The 17,348-nt window shown below is 43.5% G+C and overlaps 1 protein-coding gene across 1 annotated transcript; it reads right to left on the bottom strand.

Annotated features, from left to right (window-relative positions):
- Positions 1 to 8,475: 8,475 nt before the first annotated feature.
- On the bottom strand, positions 8,476 to 11,957 carry wfikkn2a (info WAP, follistatin/kazal, immunoglobulin, kunitz and netrin domain containing 2a). Its single transcript, XM_035616356.2, has 3 exons — positions 11,733 to 11,957; positions 10,667 to 10,983; positions 8,476 to 10,462 (listed from the first exon to the last, which is right to left on the bottom strand). The coding sequence occupies exons 1-3, from the start codon at positions 11,955 to 11,957 to the stop codon at positions 9,262 to 9,264; spliced, it is 1,743 nt and encodes a 580-aa protein (XP_035472249.1). The 3' UTR covers positions 8,476 to 9,261.
- Positions 11,958 to 17,348: the final 5,391 nt, after the last annotated feature.

The following is a 17,348-nucleotide window of genomic DNA, read 5'->3' as shown; positions in this document are numbered from 1 at the left end:
TTAGCGCACTGTATTTAGGGCGTAGACTCGTGCGAGCCAGTGACCTTGTATCAATAAGTCAATCATCGGCCCCTTGCAAAATGAACAAAATGCCACTACAACACTGAAGGGAAGGGGCGTTCATGGAGCCACGTTTCAGTAGGAAGAACGCTTGAAAAATAAAGAAATTGAAAGGCTGCCTGGTTTCTGTCAGACGATATCTGGTCTCTGAATTAATTCCTCCTAAAACTTTTTCAACCTACTTCAGTGGGAGCTCCAGTTGTCATAGCAACACTTCAGACATAGTCACATCCCGGGTCAAACTTTCAATGTGATCACCCTGTGTCGGTCTATTCAAGCAGCTATTACCTATTTGTCTCATCTTATTATTTTATTCCTGTCTGTCGACCTTTCTCCTTCTATCTTTCCCTCTCTTGTATCTGATGTGCGAGATCACTGTCTCAGTGTCTCTAACTCAGCGCATCTGTACTTTATGAGGACATTTCATCTCCCAGCCCCTGGACCCCAAAATTCGACATTACTAAACACCTGAACCCAACACTTACCCTTACCTCCAGCCAACTCAAAAAGACCCTTCAGAAAGGGAGAACTAGCCAAACACTTTTCCAAACAAACACACACAGACACACACAGACACACACCCACACACACACACACACACACACACACACACACACACACACACACACAACCGCAGGCACTCGCCAGACAAAGGCCCATCTGTAGAAAACGTCATTTATCTTACTTTCTACCTGTTGATTACTAATCACCCCCCCCCCTCTAAACAAATCTGAGAGGACAAATTATTCACCCATGCAGCCCAGCTTCCCTTCCACACGGCGACTTTTATGTTCAAACAAGCCCTCTGCTCTCTTATCGTGAGAAATGTTTTCGACTCATATGGTAATACGGCGGAGGGGAAAATAGGTTTATGGCTCTCCTGCCATTCAAACACACAGAGGGAGCCTTTCCATAACAAATGATGAAAGCATTGATTAATATTCATACTCTCTCACAGCGGAGAGGCACAGACTGTGGAGAAAGGAACCTGACTGCAATCTAAAAATAGTTAAGACTGCAACTTCTTTTTTTGTTCTCTGCTGCTGACGGGCCGAGGCTTTTCCTCCCATTTGAAGAACTGGATGTAATATGTTTCCCTTGAAATAAGGGCAGACACCTAAACAATATTAGTGCACATTAATGTACAGCACCTCCACAGTCTTTGTAAACTGCAGACAGTGTAGAAGCCCCTCAGGACTCTCCATGAACCATGCAAGTCACAAATTAAAAGTTAAAATGAAAACCAGTAATTGATTATTTACGGATTGTAAACATGTACAATTCCACAGACTGTATCTGTTCATGGAATAGTCTTTAGCAAACGATGACCGACCATGGAAACTATCTGGCGTGCATATTTCTCAACTGCCCCCGAGGCCCCTCTGAACTAAACTAGGGTTTCAGTGAGTGACTTATTACGTCAGGGCAAACATTAGTCAGATGCAGCAAATGCTAAGACGGTAACAAACATGGATTGACTGTTTGTCTGTGTGCAATAGATTGGCTCGTGCTGAAGGTTTTAGTATTCAGTTTTATTTGTATGGTGGCATTATGAGCATTATGGTTATTATTATTTGGTTGAGGAAGGTTCTTGATTCAGTGAAATGATAAATATTATAGCATTTAATATGGAACTCGTTTATTTCTATTTGGTAATTCATAAAATAAAGTTTGTGGGAGGAAAACGCATGGAAGAATTATTTCTACGTATAGATTGTATATACAGAGGCCCTCCCGTTTTGTGGGAGATGAGATACATCTAAATTTACCATTTAGCTTTAATTTGTTCATAGATTAATAGCAGCATGTGATGATATTTGATAGTGAAAGGTCACTTTAAAGGATATACTGTTTGTTTATTCTTATCATAAAAATGACTGACAGAATGTGTGACAGCATAAAAAGTGTAATAATTGATGAACGTAGAGAGAATAATTAGCTGAATCTGCAAACTTTAGTGTGCTTCACAGTGAAGTTTCAGCTTTGTGGCCCTCAACATGACTGCCTTGGTCCGGTCTCTGTGACGTCACAGCGTCGTTTTTAGCCTCATCATGCAGCTGTTCTCGCTGCTCAAACAAGCCACCGCACGCTGCCGGTGCAGCAGACGGGCACAGTGAGGGACTAACTGGTGCATTTAATGAAGGATATCAGCAGGGATGTTCTACCTGCATTCTTCTTAGCTTAATGAAAGAATAATTGTTCCCTCAGTTTGGAAGTATTAAGTACCACTGCTTCTGAGTCGGAATGATCGATGTTTGCACTTGTCTCCACAGAGCACAGCGTGAGACTGGACTTCAAACATCCGACCAACTGTCAAACCAACTTCCCCAGTTAGTAGTCTGGCACTCCCTCCAGTGTCTGCAGAGCTTTACAGCATTTCAGCCGAGCCGCGCCTCCATTGGCCCCTCTGGTGCTACAGCAACGGGGGCGCTGTGAAGTCATTGTGGCCGCGAGCAGAAAGAGCACTATTTACGGTGCCTGTATAGAAATGTGATCTGTGTCAATGGGGAAAGGCCTGGTATATTTCCTACATGAACAAAGACAGGCTTGTGTCCGCTTCAAATCTCTAGCTAAGGAAAATGAATGTTGGATATGTTGGCAACATAAAATGATACGATGGGGCTATAACTGTACAGAGGTGTCAGTTAGTCTGGTATGTATGTGTAAAATGTAATAAACGTTGCTCTTTTTATTGCACTCGAACTAAGAATCACGAGACAAGGAGAGTATTCATCGAGGAGAAGAAGGACAAGAATAGTTCTACCAAAATCTTTCGGACAAGGACACCTCAGAGTCCGTGATCACTACTGACATGGGTCGCAGTGTCAAACATTCAGGCCAAATCTGTACAACGAGTATTGATAGTGTAGCTCAGTTGTCAGGTCCCAAGTATAAACTAGGACTGGATCACTGAAGAACAGTCCCACTGGACCCAATCGCGACATCCTTGTGTGTCTGTAGGCGTGTGTGATGGCACTTTCTACTACACTATCAAAGACATGATGCATGTGCTCGGGGACAAGCACTGGGCTCCGTTGTTACACCGAAAAGAGAAAATGTCCCATCAACTTAGAAAAGTTACTTCCATTAGTAACACACAAATGCATCAAAGTTTGTTCAACTTACAGTTATCGTGGTGAACTGAATTGATTTGTGTGTTACCAATGAATTCAGTATAGTAGGCCTGCGCAGAAGACCAAGATCATTTATCGACCATCAAGATCTAACTTACAGTAACATTTGCCCCATTGACCAAATGAAGTCTCATCTCGTCACAGCACAACCTCCAACCTTTAGGAACACACGTCATACATGAGGTACATTACTCCTCTTCTGGAGCCTGTCAAACTGCCGCTGACATGGCAAACAACTGTCATTCATATCTATAAAGTATTAGTGCTACATTTCAAAAATACCACGCATTAGCATACATCACAAGGCTGTTAATGATCATTATAACCTGTGAATTATTTGATGTGAGAAGGTCATCTCTCTCTCTCTCTCTCTGTCTTTCTCTCTCCCTCCCTCTCTCTGTCCTTTATCGCATAGCATCAGTCCCTCTCATCCCGAACCACTCAGAAGGTTGTCATGTCACTCATCGCTCCTGCGTGCTCCCCTTCCTCTCCGGGAGGATCCTCATCCTCTCCTGTCTTTTTCACATAGCAGTTAAAGGTAATGCGCAATCGGTCACATCTACATCTTGTGAGCAGCTGACCTATGCTGTCACTCTGCTGGGTCACACCAGGATGATGGTCCCTCGCCGTCAAAACGGAAACAGGGGGTGGAAATCTCTCCCTGTGATGTTGGTTTGGGATTAGAACATTTTGTCCCGAGCATCCCCTCATCCCCGCCTCCCCCTCCCTCTGTCTCTTTTTTCTGGCCACTCCCCGCCCCTCGCTTTCTCCCTGTGTGTTTGGAATTTTTAAATTTCTCACTCAAAGAAGCGGCAAGTGTTACTGAAACTAAAGCTGATATTCACACGCAGCCTACACACACAAACACATGAATATACAAACTTTTTGGACAAGGCAGGTATACGTGTGCATAAAAGCTTAGTGTGTTTGATCCGAATCCACACCAGGGCGGGTGATGTGACATCAAACAAACAGAGCACACATTGGCAGCACATCTACATTTCACAAACTGAAAGCCCTTCGACATGTTTTCGTTTGTTTAAAGCACATGGTATGTGCTTAAATGTCCCTGTGCATTTATGTGTGAAACAACGAGTCCTCCGACTCGTGTGAAAATATGTGTGTGCATGATATGAGTCATTCTTTGATGCACACGTATACACACATAGATGGTAACAGACGGCTTATTCCTACACAGTCGTGGTTTGGCAAGGTTTTTTTTCAATGTAGTTCTGTCTGTCTTCCTGTAGTGATTATCAGTGGTGTCAATCAAGCATACATCCTATTTTGCATGTCATGACATGCAACCAACTGCATGTTGAAAGTTACATTCTAGCCTCTCTATGTTGGATGATTAGAGGGCACAGGTTTATTCAGTGCATCATGCAGGCTGTTAATCTTTAAAAAAATAAATAGCTGTTCCTCTTCCATAACATGTTTATTATTCATGCAAATGCGGGTGCGGACAAGGTTATAAGTGAGTCTCCTGCATGGTTGTAATGCAGCTGCAGTCTGATTTCTTGTGCTTCCTTTTCACCATAGGTAAACACCTACCTACCCACTTATCTATCTACCCAGATGTTATGCAGTTGGTATAGACATAACAGAGCGATGTGAGGTAACGGTGTCCTAGTTTCCCCTACATTGAGCAGGTGGGGGGGGGGGGGGGGGGGGGGGGGGGGGGGGGGGGGGAGATTCCCTCGGAGTCAAGCAGCAGTTTTTCTGTTCTCCACAATTAAACCCTTCTTATGCTACGATGACCTTTCCCCCTTCACTGGTCACTCATGGAACTTGTCGTCCTGCTCCTCCATGCCCTCCCTCGGTCCCCTTCTCCTCTCTAGTGTCTCCTTACCTTTCTTGATTCCCCCTCTTCCCTTCCCCCTCCTGCACTTAGTTCTTTCCTTTCTTACTCTCATTTTTCCTCCTCTTGATTTATGACTCATCTGCTCCAAACTGTCTCCTGCTTCTCCCCATCTGTCAGCAAACACTGTCATGTTGCTAACCAGTCAAATACATGTTCGCAAACATGCAGACACCATCCATCCTCCTCCACCTGTCCCAATTAATCATCAAGAGGACTGTAGTACAGCACTGGTCATGTTGTGTCTAAGACTTACAGGAAATAATACAATCTTGTGTTTTTTGGATGATTAGATGTACTACGTAATACCAAAACCATCCACATGAAATGTCCTGTGACTGTACTCCTCACCCATGTCAGACCACCACACTCACACACTGCCTCTTTTGCCCGAGCACGTTCATGTCAATGTAGTGTGCTGGTATTCCACATTTTATTTCGGTACTTTATGACTTTCTGTACTATTGTCCCTCTTCCTATCCCCTCTCATCTGGCATATTTTTATTCTAACTCCACACGCAGACCAGCTGTGATCTGGAAAGCTGCTATTGACACTGTGTGTGTGTGTGTGTGTGTGTGTGTGTGTGTGTGTTTTCTTGATTTTAGTGCTCCAATCTTTGTTACCCAGTCATGCTTATGTATGATAGTAATTCTTATCTTAAGAATCTCATAAAAAAACTATATAAAAGACACGTTTTAGTGTTTTGCACCAGAGTTCAGAGTTCCGCCTTTAAAAACCTATTTTAATGGTTAAATTGAGTTGAACTGACATGTTAAGATGGATGTTTTTTTTCACTGTGTTTTTATACACTCACGATCTCACTCTTGAAAGTTTGTTGAATATTGTGCTGCCCCCCAGTGGTTGAATGAATGGACTGCACAAAAAGCAAGTCATTTCCCATTATTTGTCGGTGAATCTCTTATATACAGATGTGGAAGTTGATGAAAAAAAACAAACCCTACAGCGCAAGTCCTTTATAAAATCCTACATATGCTTTTAATTCAAATTAATTATGATATGTTTATCGTTAGTCAATATACCATGATAAACTGGAAACAAGGTCAGTAGAATTATGGGCAGACAATGACCAGTTTTCTGAATCAAAGAGGGGATGGAAGCCGTGATCATGGTTGTGTGTATGGAGTGCACACATCACCTGTGTGAATGAATGTGTTTGTAGTTGCCCCCTCCCCACGTTTGCACACATGCTCCCACTGCTCCTTCCTCAACCCCCCCCCCCCCCCTTCTGTTTTCTCTTGTTTCATCTCTCTTTCTTTCTAATAATATGTGTTGACCAACGCCTGTGCATTTCACATAGAATTGTAAAAAAAAAAAAAAGACCTTATATTTCACAATGGACTATACCTCTATATTCCGGTATTTCTATATTGCACAACAACCATGTTGTATGTCTTATCTTATCTTATGTGACCGAAAAAAGACACACAACAAGCCTCTATTATGCAGACTAACTGTCTTAATGTCAATAAGATAACGCTATAACGCTTTGATGAGATCAACTCATCATTTTAACTCATGATCAGTTCTGAAAGTGGGACTTGAAACTGACAAACTGATGTAAGTACACTGGGTTAGTGAGTTTATTTAATATTACAGATTATTCTGTTCGCCTTAAGAACAAGAAATTCACAGAATTTTTTGTCTTTTCGTAATCAATCATGGACCAAGTCTAAAGTAATCAGTGTTTTCACTCAATATGATTGAGGCAAGAGAAAATCATAATAATTCACATTTCTTTATCCAGGACAAAAAAGCTATAAGCTACTTCTTGTAACATGCTTAACTATTAGACCTAAGGTACTATAAACGATATAAACTGCAACTAAGCATGAACATGGACATGCCGCAGTGTAACTTGGCTCCCACATCCCTCATGACTTATTATTCTAATTTGTGCAAAAACAAATATTTTTTACGGCGTAATGACTCACGCCGTGCATTCAACCTGTTTCTGTTACATATTATATAAGACATATACACAGTACGCGGAGGGATTCACCACAGCAAACTGTTTTTTAAATTGATATGTATCACATCTCAGACCTAAGCACACATTTTAACGAAGAAACCATTTCTAGATCAAACATATCTGAGGTGGATATTTAGCGGGATATGTATTCAAGATCAATAATACTTTTTGTGCCTCAGTTTTCTTGAAAGAAAGTTCACCAACCCACACCAACAAGTGCTTCACCGACGCTGTGTCACTGAGGACATTGCCGCCGCCCCCCCTCCTCCCCTTTTGTACCTGTGTCTGTCTGGCTCATTATTAGGGTCTGTCTGGCAGGCTGCCTGGCTGGTGGTCTCCCGGTGAACTTGAGACTGAAATCAGCAGCCAGCTGTGATGAGTAGAACATCAAGGGGGCCGTGTGGAGCAAGTCTGGAGCTCAGCCAGTCACTTAACACTTGTCAACAGTTCTAATGAAAGTGGCCTTTTCCTTGGTGGCCTCTTTTTCATTAGCGAGGTCAGAGGTCGCCCGCCAGAGGCGGTCTCTCTGTCAGTCTGCGTGGGCAGGCAGTGGAGGAAGACGGCTGAGGAAGGGGGATAGAGAAGGGGATATAAGGGGGAAGGGGGAAGGGGGAAAACATTCAGTGGCTAGTTGACTACTAGCGTTTTGTCTCCTTTACGTACTGCAAGTCCTGCTGACTAATTATGTTCCTAAGGTATCCCACAGTTTAAGTAATTATCAACCCCATGTTGTTTCTCACCAGACATTGTAACGGTGTGCAGCATTATACAAGTGCACGTATGAATTTTGCCTATAGCCTAATCTCTTTCACACCAAGATTAAGCCACAGTATCAGCATGCGAAGCTAGACATTCGCCTGAATACTTGTGCTCGTCCCTTTAACTGTCAAGCTCTCTCCCGACATTACTTGAATTCAGGGGTTACATTCATTTATTTCTACTTGACCTTTTACTTTCTCTGTACTCTATTATTCCCGCTTTAGCACAGATGTTCGGGGAAGGAAAGCGAGAGAATCAGCCAACATCCCTCTCCTCCTCCTCCTCCTCTTTCCCTTCACCGCGGCCTCTTGCACATGAAAGGGGCCACGCAAGGCCAATGGATGGCCGGTGGGGTGTGTGCTATGCGAGGGCCCCAGACCCAGACACAACACAACACACAACTCTGCAGGCCACCACAGCTGGGCTGGAATGTGACCTGTTTCAGATTGTAATGCCAGACTGAGATGTGTGTGTGTGTGTGTGTGTGTGTGTGTGTGTGTGTGTGTGTGTGTGTTCGCGTGTGGAGGAGGACATGGATGAAGGGATGTCAACTATAGAACGGCACATGCACTGACAGTCTTTTGAAAAACTCTGAGCATGTTGGGTGTCTTGAGCAGAGGGAAAAGCACAACAGCATTGCAAGGACATTGTAATATATTCTAAATCGCCTTTATTCATTTTGCCATCATACACGTTTTACTGAACACTAACATATTTATTGATAGAATAAAAACATGTTCTATAGTTTTTTTTAATAATATATATATAGCTCAAGAAAAAAATAAATATGACATACAGAAGTACACATATTAGGTATTGTAAATCAAAACTTATCAAAATAGATTCCAAAAAAATGGAACCAACAAGCTTATTTGATTCTGGTAGATAAACTGAGGCTTCATATTGCATTATCATGAGCTCAAGGGCTCAGAACAGTTGTCATCTGATGTATATCGTGGGCAGCCCCACATACAGATAAAGCAAACAAACCAATTATATTAAAACAAACGGCTAAATGAATGACATTAATGTACTGAAGATTACATTTGGAGAGGAAAACTATTATAGTTAACAAAGATTAAATAATTTATACAGAGTAAATGCATATTACCTGTGCCTTTCCCAGTGTGTCTCGGGTGCTGACAGCAAAACTCTTTGATTCTAATAAAAAAAAAAGTAGTTCGCCGAAACAGCATCTGTGAAGAAATCACAAATGAAAACAACTGACAGCTGATGATCAACTATGACACGTGATTTTAAGATTTTTTTTAGATCTACAGAGCCATGAGAAACAAAAGACGGATTGGAAAACATTTGAACCAGGCAACAAAACCTCCGATGTAAGAGATGAGTGACTAGATCAGAGTTTGCTTGCACTGGTGAGGTCACTGGAGCATGTCGAAATCTGAAAACGTCATCGCTGACTTTCGGTGGGTGTGAGATTTTTTAAAAGTCTCTACTGGATGGTGGAGAAATCTTTAAGAAAGTCGCAGGTTTTCTTGTGGACAACCTCGCGAAGCTTCCTGATTCTGCGCGTGCTGGAGGAGCCTACAAAGCTGTCAGGTTGCAGTACGGCCATCCCGTTGTGAACGTCCCCCATGATGATGAGCTGCCCGTTGGCGACAGTGATATTAGGGCAGGGACAGTTCCAATCCATGTTCTGAAGAGTCACCTCCAACGGCTCTTTGCCAAAGAATTTCAGGCCCATCTTCTCATCCTTCAAGATCTCCTCCACTGTCACCAGGGCGTGGCCTGACTCTTGCTCCTCCGTCAGCTCCATCACACGGCCCAGGATCACAAAGTCGCTCTTGCAGAAGCTGGCGACCATCTTGCCTCGAGGTTTACACATCTTGCAGTTGTGGTTCTTCGGAAATGGGCACATCTCTTCGCAGGCCTCCTTGGACTCAAAGTTGTTCTCGTTGCCCCCGCAGCCCCCATAGACAAAGGACTGGCACTTTTTGAGGCTGCTGCTGTACGCCCAGCGAGGTTCATACGCCTTGCAAGGCCCTTGGAGGCTCGGTAGGCTACAGGGAGCCGATAGGTCTCCTCCACATGACAGCATGCAGGCATCGTAGGTGTCGAAATGGTTGCGGTTTCTATTGCACTGACTGTAGGTGAAGGTGAAGCAATTGTTCCTCTTTGGCTCATAATACCAGCTCATGCTCTCTTCACCACAGTCATCTGTGTCCGGGCTCTTCAGGCACTCCTCGGCTGGAAAAGGTAGGTTTGTACTATTCCCGTCCGCACTCTTACCTTTCACTTCTCTGCTGATCACTACCAAGGGAAAGTGTGCTGATACACTTGCCCCTACATTTTTGGCTGTACACGTATAGATGCCGGCATCCTGAAGTTGTGAGTTGTATATGACCAGCTGGCCAATGTTAGTAACCACAACGTTTCCTCGTACGTGATTGGGTCTCATTATGGTGTTCTCTTTGCCCTTCAACTGTTTCTCCCAGGTGATTTCTGGACGGGGCTTCCCTGACACCTCGCACAGGAAACTCGCCGTCTCTCCAACGAAGACCGCCTGCTGGATGGGGCCGCTGTGTATGGTGGGTAGTTGGATGTCAGCTGGGAGGGTGGTCTGGAGGGCAGTGGTGGGATGTAGGGTGGTCTCCGCAGGGATTGGGCTGGTGTGTGGCCAGGTCAGGTGATACCTGTAGGTAGGTGGAATAAGAAAGGGATTGATCAGAGCCAGGTCAGGCTAAGGGTTATGCTTTAACTGACATGTTTGCAGTATAAACATACATTTTGCTAACACCAGAAAAAATTGTTGTGCTTCTGAAATATCTTAATCAGGACAACTTTACCTTAATACACCAAAATCAAAAAGTAGAGATCTAAAATACTTAACATGTTACCTGCAGGTGACCTCAGAGATAGAGATACCCTTGGAACAGGCCTCTGCGTCCATGTAGCACTTGTTATAATATGTCAGGCCGTCAGATGCACACGTGAAGTGGGGCTCCCTCTCGCAGCGGTCCCGGCACTTACAGACAGGCTGGCCATCCCAGATGTCACACTCAGATCCTTGCTGGGAGCACATGAACTTGTCGCAGGTGGCTCCCTTTGGCATTCCAACTGGGCCTTTGCTTCCCTTGGCGTCTATGTAGCGTGAAGCCACGCAGCTCTTGTTGCCACATACGTTAGGGCAGCACTTCTCAAAGGTCTCGCAGTCCTAAAGTTGGAAAAAGAATCACGACTTTTGTTTGTTGCTTGCAGTTGCGATTTATTGTGAATTGAAGTCCTGCATGAATGGTTTGACCAATCTTCTCAACAAAAACCTTAACCTTCAGATTTCATTGTGATTTGTGATCCATTTGGATCAGAGGGTTCTTTAAATGCTCAATTTCAGTCCGGATGGGTTGATGACGACACAACATTGCATAACCCTAAAAAAATTGATATTTTTGTGTGTTTGGTTTCTCCTTGCTATTCTCTCTTGAGCCCCCCAGACTGCTGGGAGATTTGGTAACTTTGCTGTTCAACATTTAGGGAGTTTAACATGTCTAACACCAAACCTTGGTCCACTAAGATACGACTGAATCTGTCATGTCTGAGCTTCTTGTCAATCACAAGAGTTACAGTTTGACCTGGAAATGCAACAAATGGTTCATAATTTCCGGTTGTTTGTGCGACCTGGACTAATGTTAACAAAATCCAATTTTCCAAATTCATCAGTTTTGGGGGGGGGGGGGTGAAACCAAAACGTTGTTCTTTAATTCTCTGCAATATACAACATCCAAAAGAAGACAATCCGATACAGGCTAGTTAAACTTGCCACACTGGAACAAGTATGTAGATATATGCAATATGTCTTGATTTGTAATCCCTTTCCCTGCCATTGTTCCCACGACATGACCAAGCAGCGTGTGTCACTGAAATGTGTCCAAATGAAGCCTGGCCTGCGCTGTGCTCTTCACTCACCTGATCGGACTCACACTCGCGCATGCAGGTGCTCATCGCATCCACCCACAGGTTTGGGTTCAGGTCATTCGGGCACAGACCTGCGTGAGAGTACACCACCTTGGCCACGGACACGGGCATGGACATGGGCATCGCTCTCACGCGGCAGCTGTCCATGTAGAGGAGCAGCGCACAGCAGTGGCCCAGGAGAAACCAAATCCATCGGGGAAACAGCATCCACCACATAGCCGGCGCGTAACTGCGCGAACGCTTCAGAACAACAACCAAAAACACCAACAAAACAAATCCAAACACGAAGGTCTCAACGCGCGATTAAACTTCTGAAAACGTCTCTGCGGTTTCCAAAAAATGGCCCGTGGAAGCGCCGGAATCGGAAGCAGCGACGGTGGAAGCGTGCGCCCCCGGTCTGGACGCGGACGGCTCTTTAATAGGAGCGGAGAGATTAAGGCTGCGCTGCGCAAACCCACTCCTGAGCCAACTGCGCGAAATGACAGTGACCTGTCCGGTCCGACGGCAAATGCCAGCTGGGTTACAGCGATGATCGACTTTGGTAAAGAAGAAGAAAAGAGAGAAAGAAAAAAAAAAAAAAAAGAAGTTGTCCGACAGTTTGCGGAGGACTGGGGGAGACACCTGTGCGTCAGGCGCTGGCTGCCTTAACCCTTAGCTCGCAACGTTGCTGCAAGGGAGATGGACATATTAAGCCGCATGAGAAATAATGAGCTATCATAAAGCATTTTGTTTAAAAGCTAATTCATGCATGAACTAAACATTTTGGAATTACATGTCGAAACATTAAAATAGGTGTAAGAATAGAGGCATTCTGCATGTATAGAGCATATGAATTAAAAGAACATGTGCATTATATAGACTGGCAGTCACACGATTGCTCAGCTTCTTATTCTCACACTTTTTTCAACTTTCATTTCAGGCCATAGTTATTTTCTTTCATCATGACTATGAATATGTCTGTTCAAAATAACCATTTATCTCCTTCTACAGGACCAAGGTAAAACACAGTTGTGGGTGTTCGTACTCTGCAGTTTGCAGCGTGATAATTCTAATTGATTATCACTGTACAACCTCTCATTCCCACCAGTACAAAAGGTCAGTCTCCAGAGGATGGCACCAAACTCAGTTCAGCTCAGTTGGAAGGAAAAGTGCAAAAATCACTTTATTACTATATATGTTTGAATGACACATTGGCCTTATATGCTTTGTTAAGGTTTTTATCTGCATGTGCAATGGCCAAATTCTGGATATGTTTGTGAAACCTTCTACACTCTTCCTGCTGCTGCTTGTTGTCTTTCCTCTTTCTTTCCTTCCTTCTTCAAAGTTCCTGTATCTCAAAAACCTTCCCAAAACATGGTGGTGACAATCTACTGTTGCACCAGGTGGTTATGTCATACTATCTGAGCTGCCAAAATGTTTTTCTTCAGATTATAAAAAAGCATTAAAAAGATTTGCCATTTCGTATATGCAGTGAACAGATCCATAGAGCTGCAACTGTTGTCCAAAGTCTGATGTCTGAAGTACTTGTTCAACGAAACCAGAGTCAGAAGACAGAGCATGCATCCTCAAACATTGGCTTTTTTATGTGATGTGTGTTGTCAAATGTCCTGATGAACATATGCATAAAAATAAAACATACAATATAATACAGGGGTGTGTTGTCAGTCAGCGTTGTTTCGTCATCCATTACAGGACATTTAATCCGATCAACATTTTTCAATAGCTCAGTGTGTCACGTATCTGAGTCCCTGACACGCATGGAAATATTGAACTGCATCGCCAACAGTTGAACAGTTTAAGCTGAATTCAATTGAACAAAAAAATCATGTTTAAAAATCAAGTCCTTTTAATATTCAAAGCATTTCCAGTGCAACAACACTAGGCAATATTCCCTACATTGCCTAGTGTTGTTAGTGTGTGTGTGTGTGTGTGTGTGTGTGTGTGTGTGTGTGTGTGTGTGTGTGTGTGTGTGTGTGTGCCTGTGCTTCCCAAGCTGAGTCCCTGCTGAGTCCAAAGAGGCCCAGTGCTCTCCAGGCCGAACCCTGCAGTCTCAGTCTGGTCTGCTGTCTGTGAGCACTCTCTGAAAACAAAGTAACAATTTAGGCAAGAACATAGGTGTACGCACATTAAAGTACCAAAGTATAAGTAAGTATATACTGGAAAAAACACTGGCTGGCACGAATTGGCAATACTAGCGATTAACAGGGATTTGCTTGTAGAAAATGGAAATACATCATTTTTTCTCTCTCTCACACACACACACACACACACACACACACACACACACACACACACACACACACACACACACACACACACACACACACACACACACACACACACACACACACACACACACACACACACACACACACACACACACACACACACACACACACACACACACACACAAATGTATGCAAATGCACAAACATGGTCAAGCTGTGCTTTCAGTGTCTGCACTCCCACTCGCCACCCCTGGCCCTCCACCCCTAACCTTCACCCCTCAAGACCCTGCATTCCCAGCATAGCCGACACAGGGGCTACAGGGCACGTCCCATATTGAATAAAGCCACACGGAGGACCCCAGCGCAGGGGGGCTCCGATGGTCAGGACACGTATTGTCTGACAACAGACCTTGACTTTGACCTTCCTCAATGCACCCTGGCCATCTTTTCTGAGCACCGCTCAAAACAACCTCGGAGCCCGTGTGATGTCTCCGTTAATGTTTATTTTCAGTTGTCTCCAACTCCGGTTGTTTTATTGATAAAATATCTTGAATCAATGATGAAAGAACTGGCATTGTGTGGTACTTCACTTTACATGTCAACTCCCTTGTTCAGTATTTTCTCTCAAGTTTGTAAAGCTGCATTTTCACCAAAAGTTCCTGGAACTTGTAGTACCAGGAATATTTTTCAAGAAACTGAAAGGTTACTGTAGGCCGCTGTTCGCCTGTGTTTCCAACGTGGTCTCAAGACCAGGGGATATTTGAAAAACTAGACTTATTGAAGACAACTGATATCTATAACAAACTGCTTCAGTCCAATCCATCAGGCGGAGGTAATGCAGAAGACTATACAACAACAACAACAACAACAACAACAGTATATGGATCGAGCAACTCTACAATGACAGTAAACATGGAAGAAAGGAACATTTAAAAAACTGGAAATGCAAATGCTAAACATAAAGTTTAAGGAAACAGATCTTCCAAGCTCTTGTGGAGATTGAGCAGCAGAAATAAAAAAACTCAAGAAAGAATCAAACTCGACCAATCAAGCATTCAGTGGTTTAAGCCCCACGCCAAAGCACCCAAATAAGATTTCTCTGGAACTTAATTTAGGCCCGGGTCACTGCGATGGAAACGCATTGAGTTCCTGCTAAGGTTCCTAGTCCCTGGGGAAAGATGGTTTTTTGAGAAAATGGCAACAATCAAGTCTGGTTAAGTGTCTCATATAAGGTCCATGCATAAAGCAGACATAATTCAACAAAGTTAAGTTGTGTTCAAACGTGCAAAAGGCTACGAGACCTGAGAAGTAAAGTTAAGTGAAAGAAGAAGAAGGCGAACCCTCCGACTGTTGCCCTTACGTGTTGGAATAAATGTCTCACAGGTCCCTATCAAGGTCACACGGAACATCACAAGTCGGTGCACCACTACATACTTCACATCTTCTTCTGCCATCACTTCTTTCCCTAAGCTTATATATTGTTGTCACCCATGGAAAGCTCTTCCAAGTAAATGGTATGAGACAGTATGAATTGCAGGGTGAATTTAAGAGACAGGTGACTTTCTACCAACATAAAAGTCTGACTTGAAGGGCCTGTAATCCAAATGTGCGTTGTAGCCTGCTCAGTTAATGACATGCCACATTCACCGGAAGACCCAGATTTTTTTTTTTTTCTTCCTTCCAGATATCCTGTTATCCAGTTTTGACTCAATAAGGCAAGAGCTCCACTGCACAATTTAACTGTGGTGGATTCGCTTCTAACTTTATTCATATTCAAGATTAACAGCGCAGCACAACTCAATCACGGGATGTCAGGATTTATATTTTTAAGCTACTGTACATTTTACTCTGACATTAATCTTTGTGGCTTTACGCGTTATGCCTGTTGGAGAGGGGCACAAGTTGCACCACGGGCCAGAGTCCAAGCACACTGGACCAAGGCGCGTACCTGCGGGTAACGTCGCCTTCTGCCTCCATTGCTAAAATGCTCTTAGAGGTTCTTGACCATGCAGGTCCACGGCTTCTCTTGGCCACGACTGAGGCCTGGGAAGCTGGTGGAGCCGGTTCGAAACAATGGACGTGTTATGACTGTTCATACTAAGCTTATTATGAGTGTCTCACTCTGGAACAAAGGAGGGCGACACGTCCCGCCACAGCAGGGCCCTAAGCTGATTCTTCAGCCCCAGTCTAGACACACAACCCAACATGCCGATGGACAGACATGCAGGCACACATGCACAGATTCACGGGCCTCCGGTGAAGTGTACACATCCATGATTTCCACGCATATATACAGATATAAAGATTGCAAATGTATACACACATTTAACTTTCTCGAACGCTGTTCTCAGATTAGTCAATATTTGTGCGCTACAGATCGCAGCAGAACATCTGCTCACCACATGAACACTGTTGCACTCAATTCGCTGAAGAGGTTAAGGATTTCTCAGATGCACGAAAGGGTCAGTATGACCATAACTTAGGCGTTGTTTATGTTCTTTAAATCAGAAAGGGAACATAACAAAACGTTGTGTTGGTCGAGTTCATAACAGAATGTACAACATCGGCTTGCTGTGCAAAGGCAGGTCAAAAGTGAACAGACGGGCCGAAGACAAAATGACAGCTGGGCCGCGCAACAATATTGAGCCTTGGAATATGGAACGTTTCCAAATCCGTTTTATGTGTTATTAATGCACCGAATAGGTGATAACAAACTGGCATGTTTAATTATAGTTTAAAGGATGCGTTTAGACCAGGGTACACATGTATCAGTAAGTATAGAGTGGATAGATTTTCCAGCAGTTTTAAATACAAGTAAAAAATATCAGCTTTATTTAACTTGTATAGAACACGTACTCTGTGGTAACGCTCGAGCCTTAACTTATCGCAGTGTCTCTTTATAATGCAGGGGGAAAACATCCTTCTCAAAAAGTTAAACTGCCGTCAGTGTGACATTTAATGAACTTTGTTTTTCAAACTGAAAGCACAGGAGAGGTCATCCTCACAGTTACTCGATGGCAGACAGACAAAACCAAAAGTAAATATTTACTTTGTGAAATTATGAATCTGTATAGATACCTTAAGATGACGTCCTTTTATTTGTTGGGCATTTCATTTGCCTCGCTTACCCCAAATTTACAGTCGGTTATTGCAGGCATATTAGATCCTGAAATACATCTACACCGAGATATGAACTCCCATCCGTACAGAAGACACCTACGCTGATGGGTCAGAAAGGTTAGTCAAGGCAACGTTTATTATTAAGTAGTTCATTAGAATCATTGTGCAGGTATAGGATCTTATTTAAATATGTAATGTGCCTTTGATTGCTGCTACACTTCCATTCCGTTCATTTTTCTATAATGTTCAATAAAGAGAT

Source organism: Scophthalmus maximus, chromosome 17 (assembly GCF_022379125.1).
Source record: "Scophthalmus maximus strain ysfricsl-2021 chromosome 17, ASM2237912v1, whole genome shotgun sequence".
Classification (NCBI taxonomy): domain Eukaryota; kingdom Metazoa; phylum Chordata; class Actinopteri; order Pleuronectiformes; family Scophthalmidae; genus Scophthalmus; species Scophthalmus maximus.
This window is presented reverse-complemented; position numbering and strand designations above follow the sequence as displayed.

Coding starts and splice junctions, on each gene's coding strand:
- wfikkn2a (XM_035616356.2), bottom strand. CDS start 11,957: ATGTGGTGGATGCTGTTTCCCCGATGGATTTGGTTTCTCCTGGGCCAC. Junction 10,984..11,732: donor GCGAGTGTGAGTCCGATCAG/GTGAGTGAAGAG, acceptor TTCCAACTTTAG/GACTGCGAGACCTTTGAGAA. Junction 10,463..10,666: donor ATCTCTGAGGTCACCTGCAG/GTAACATGTTAA, acceptor ACCTACCTACAG/GTATCACCTGACCTGGCCAC.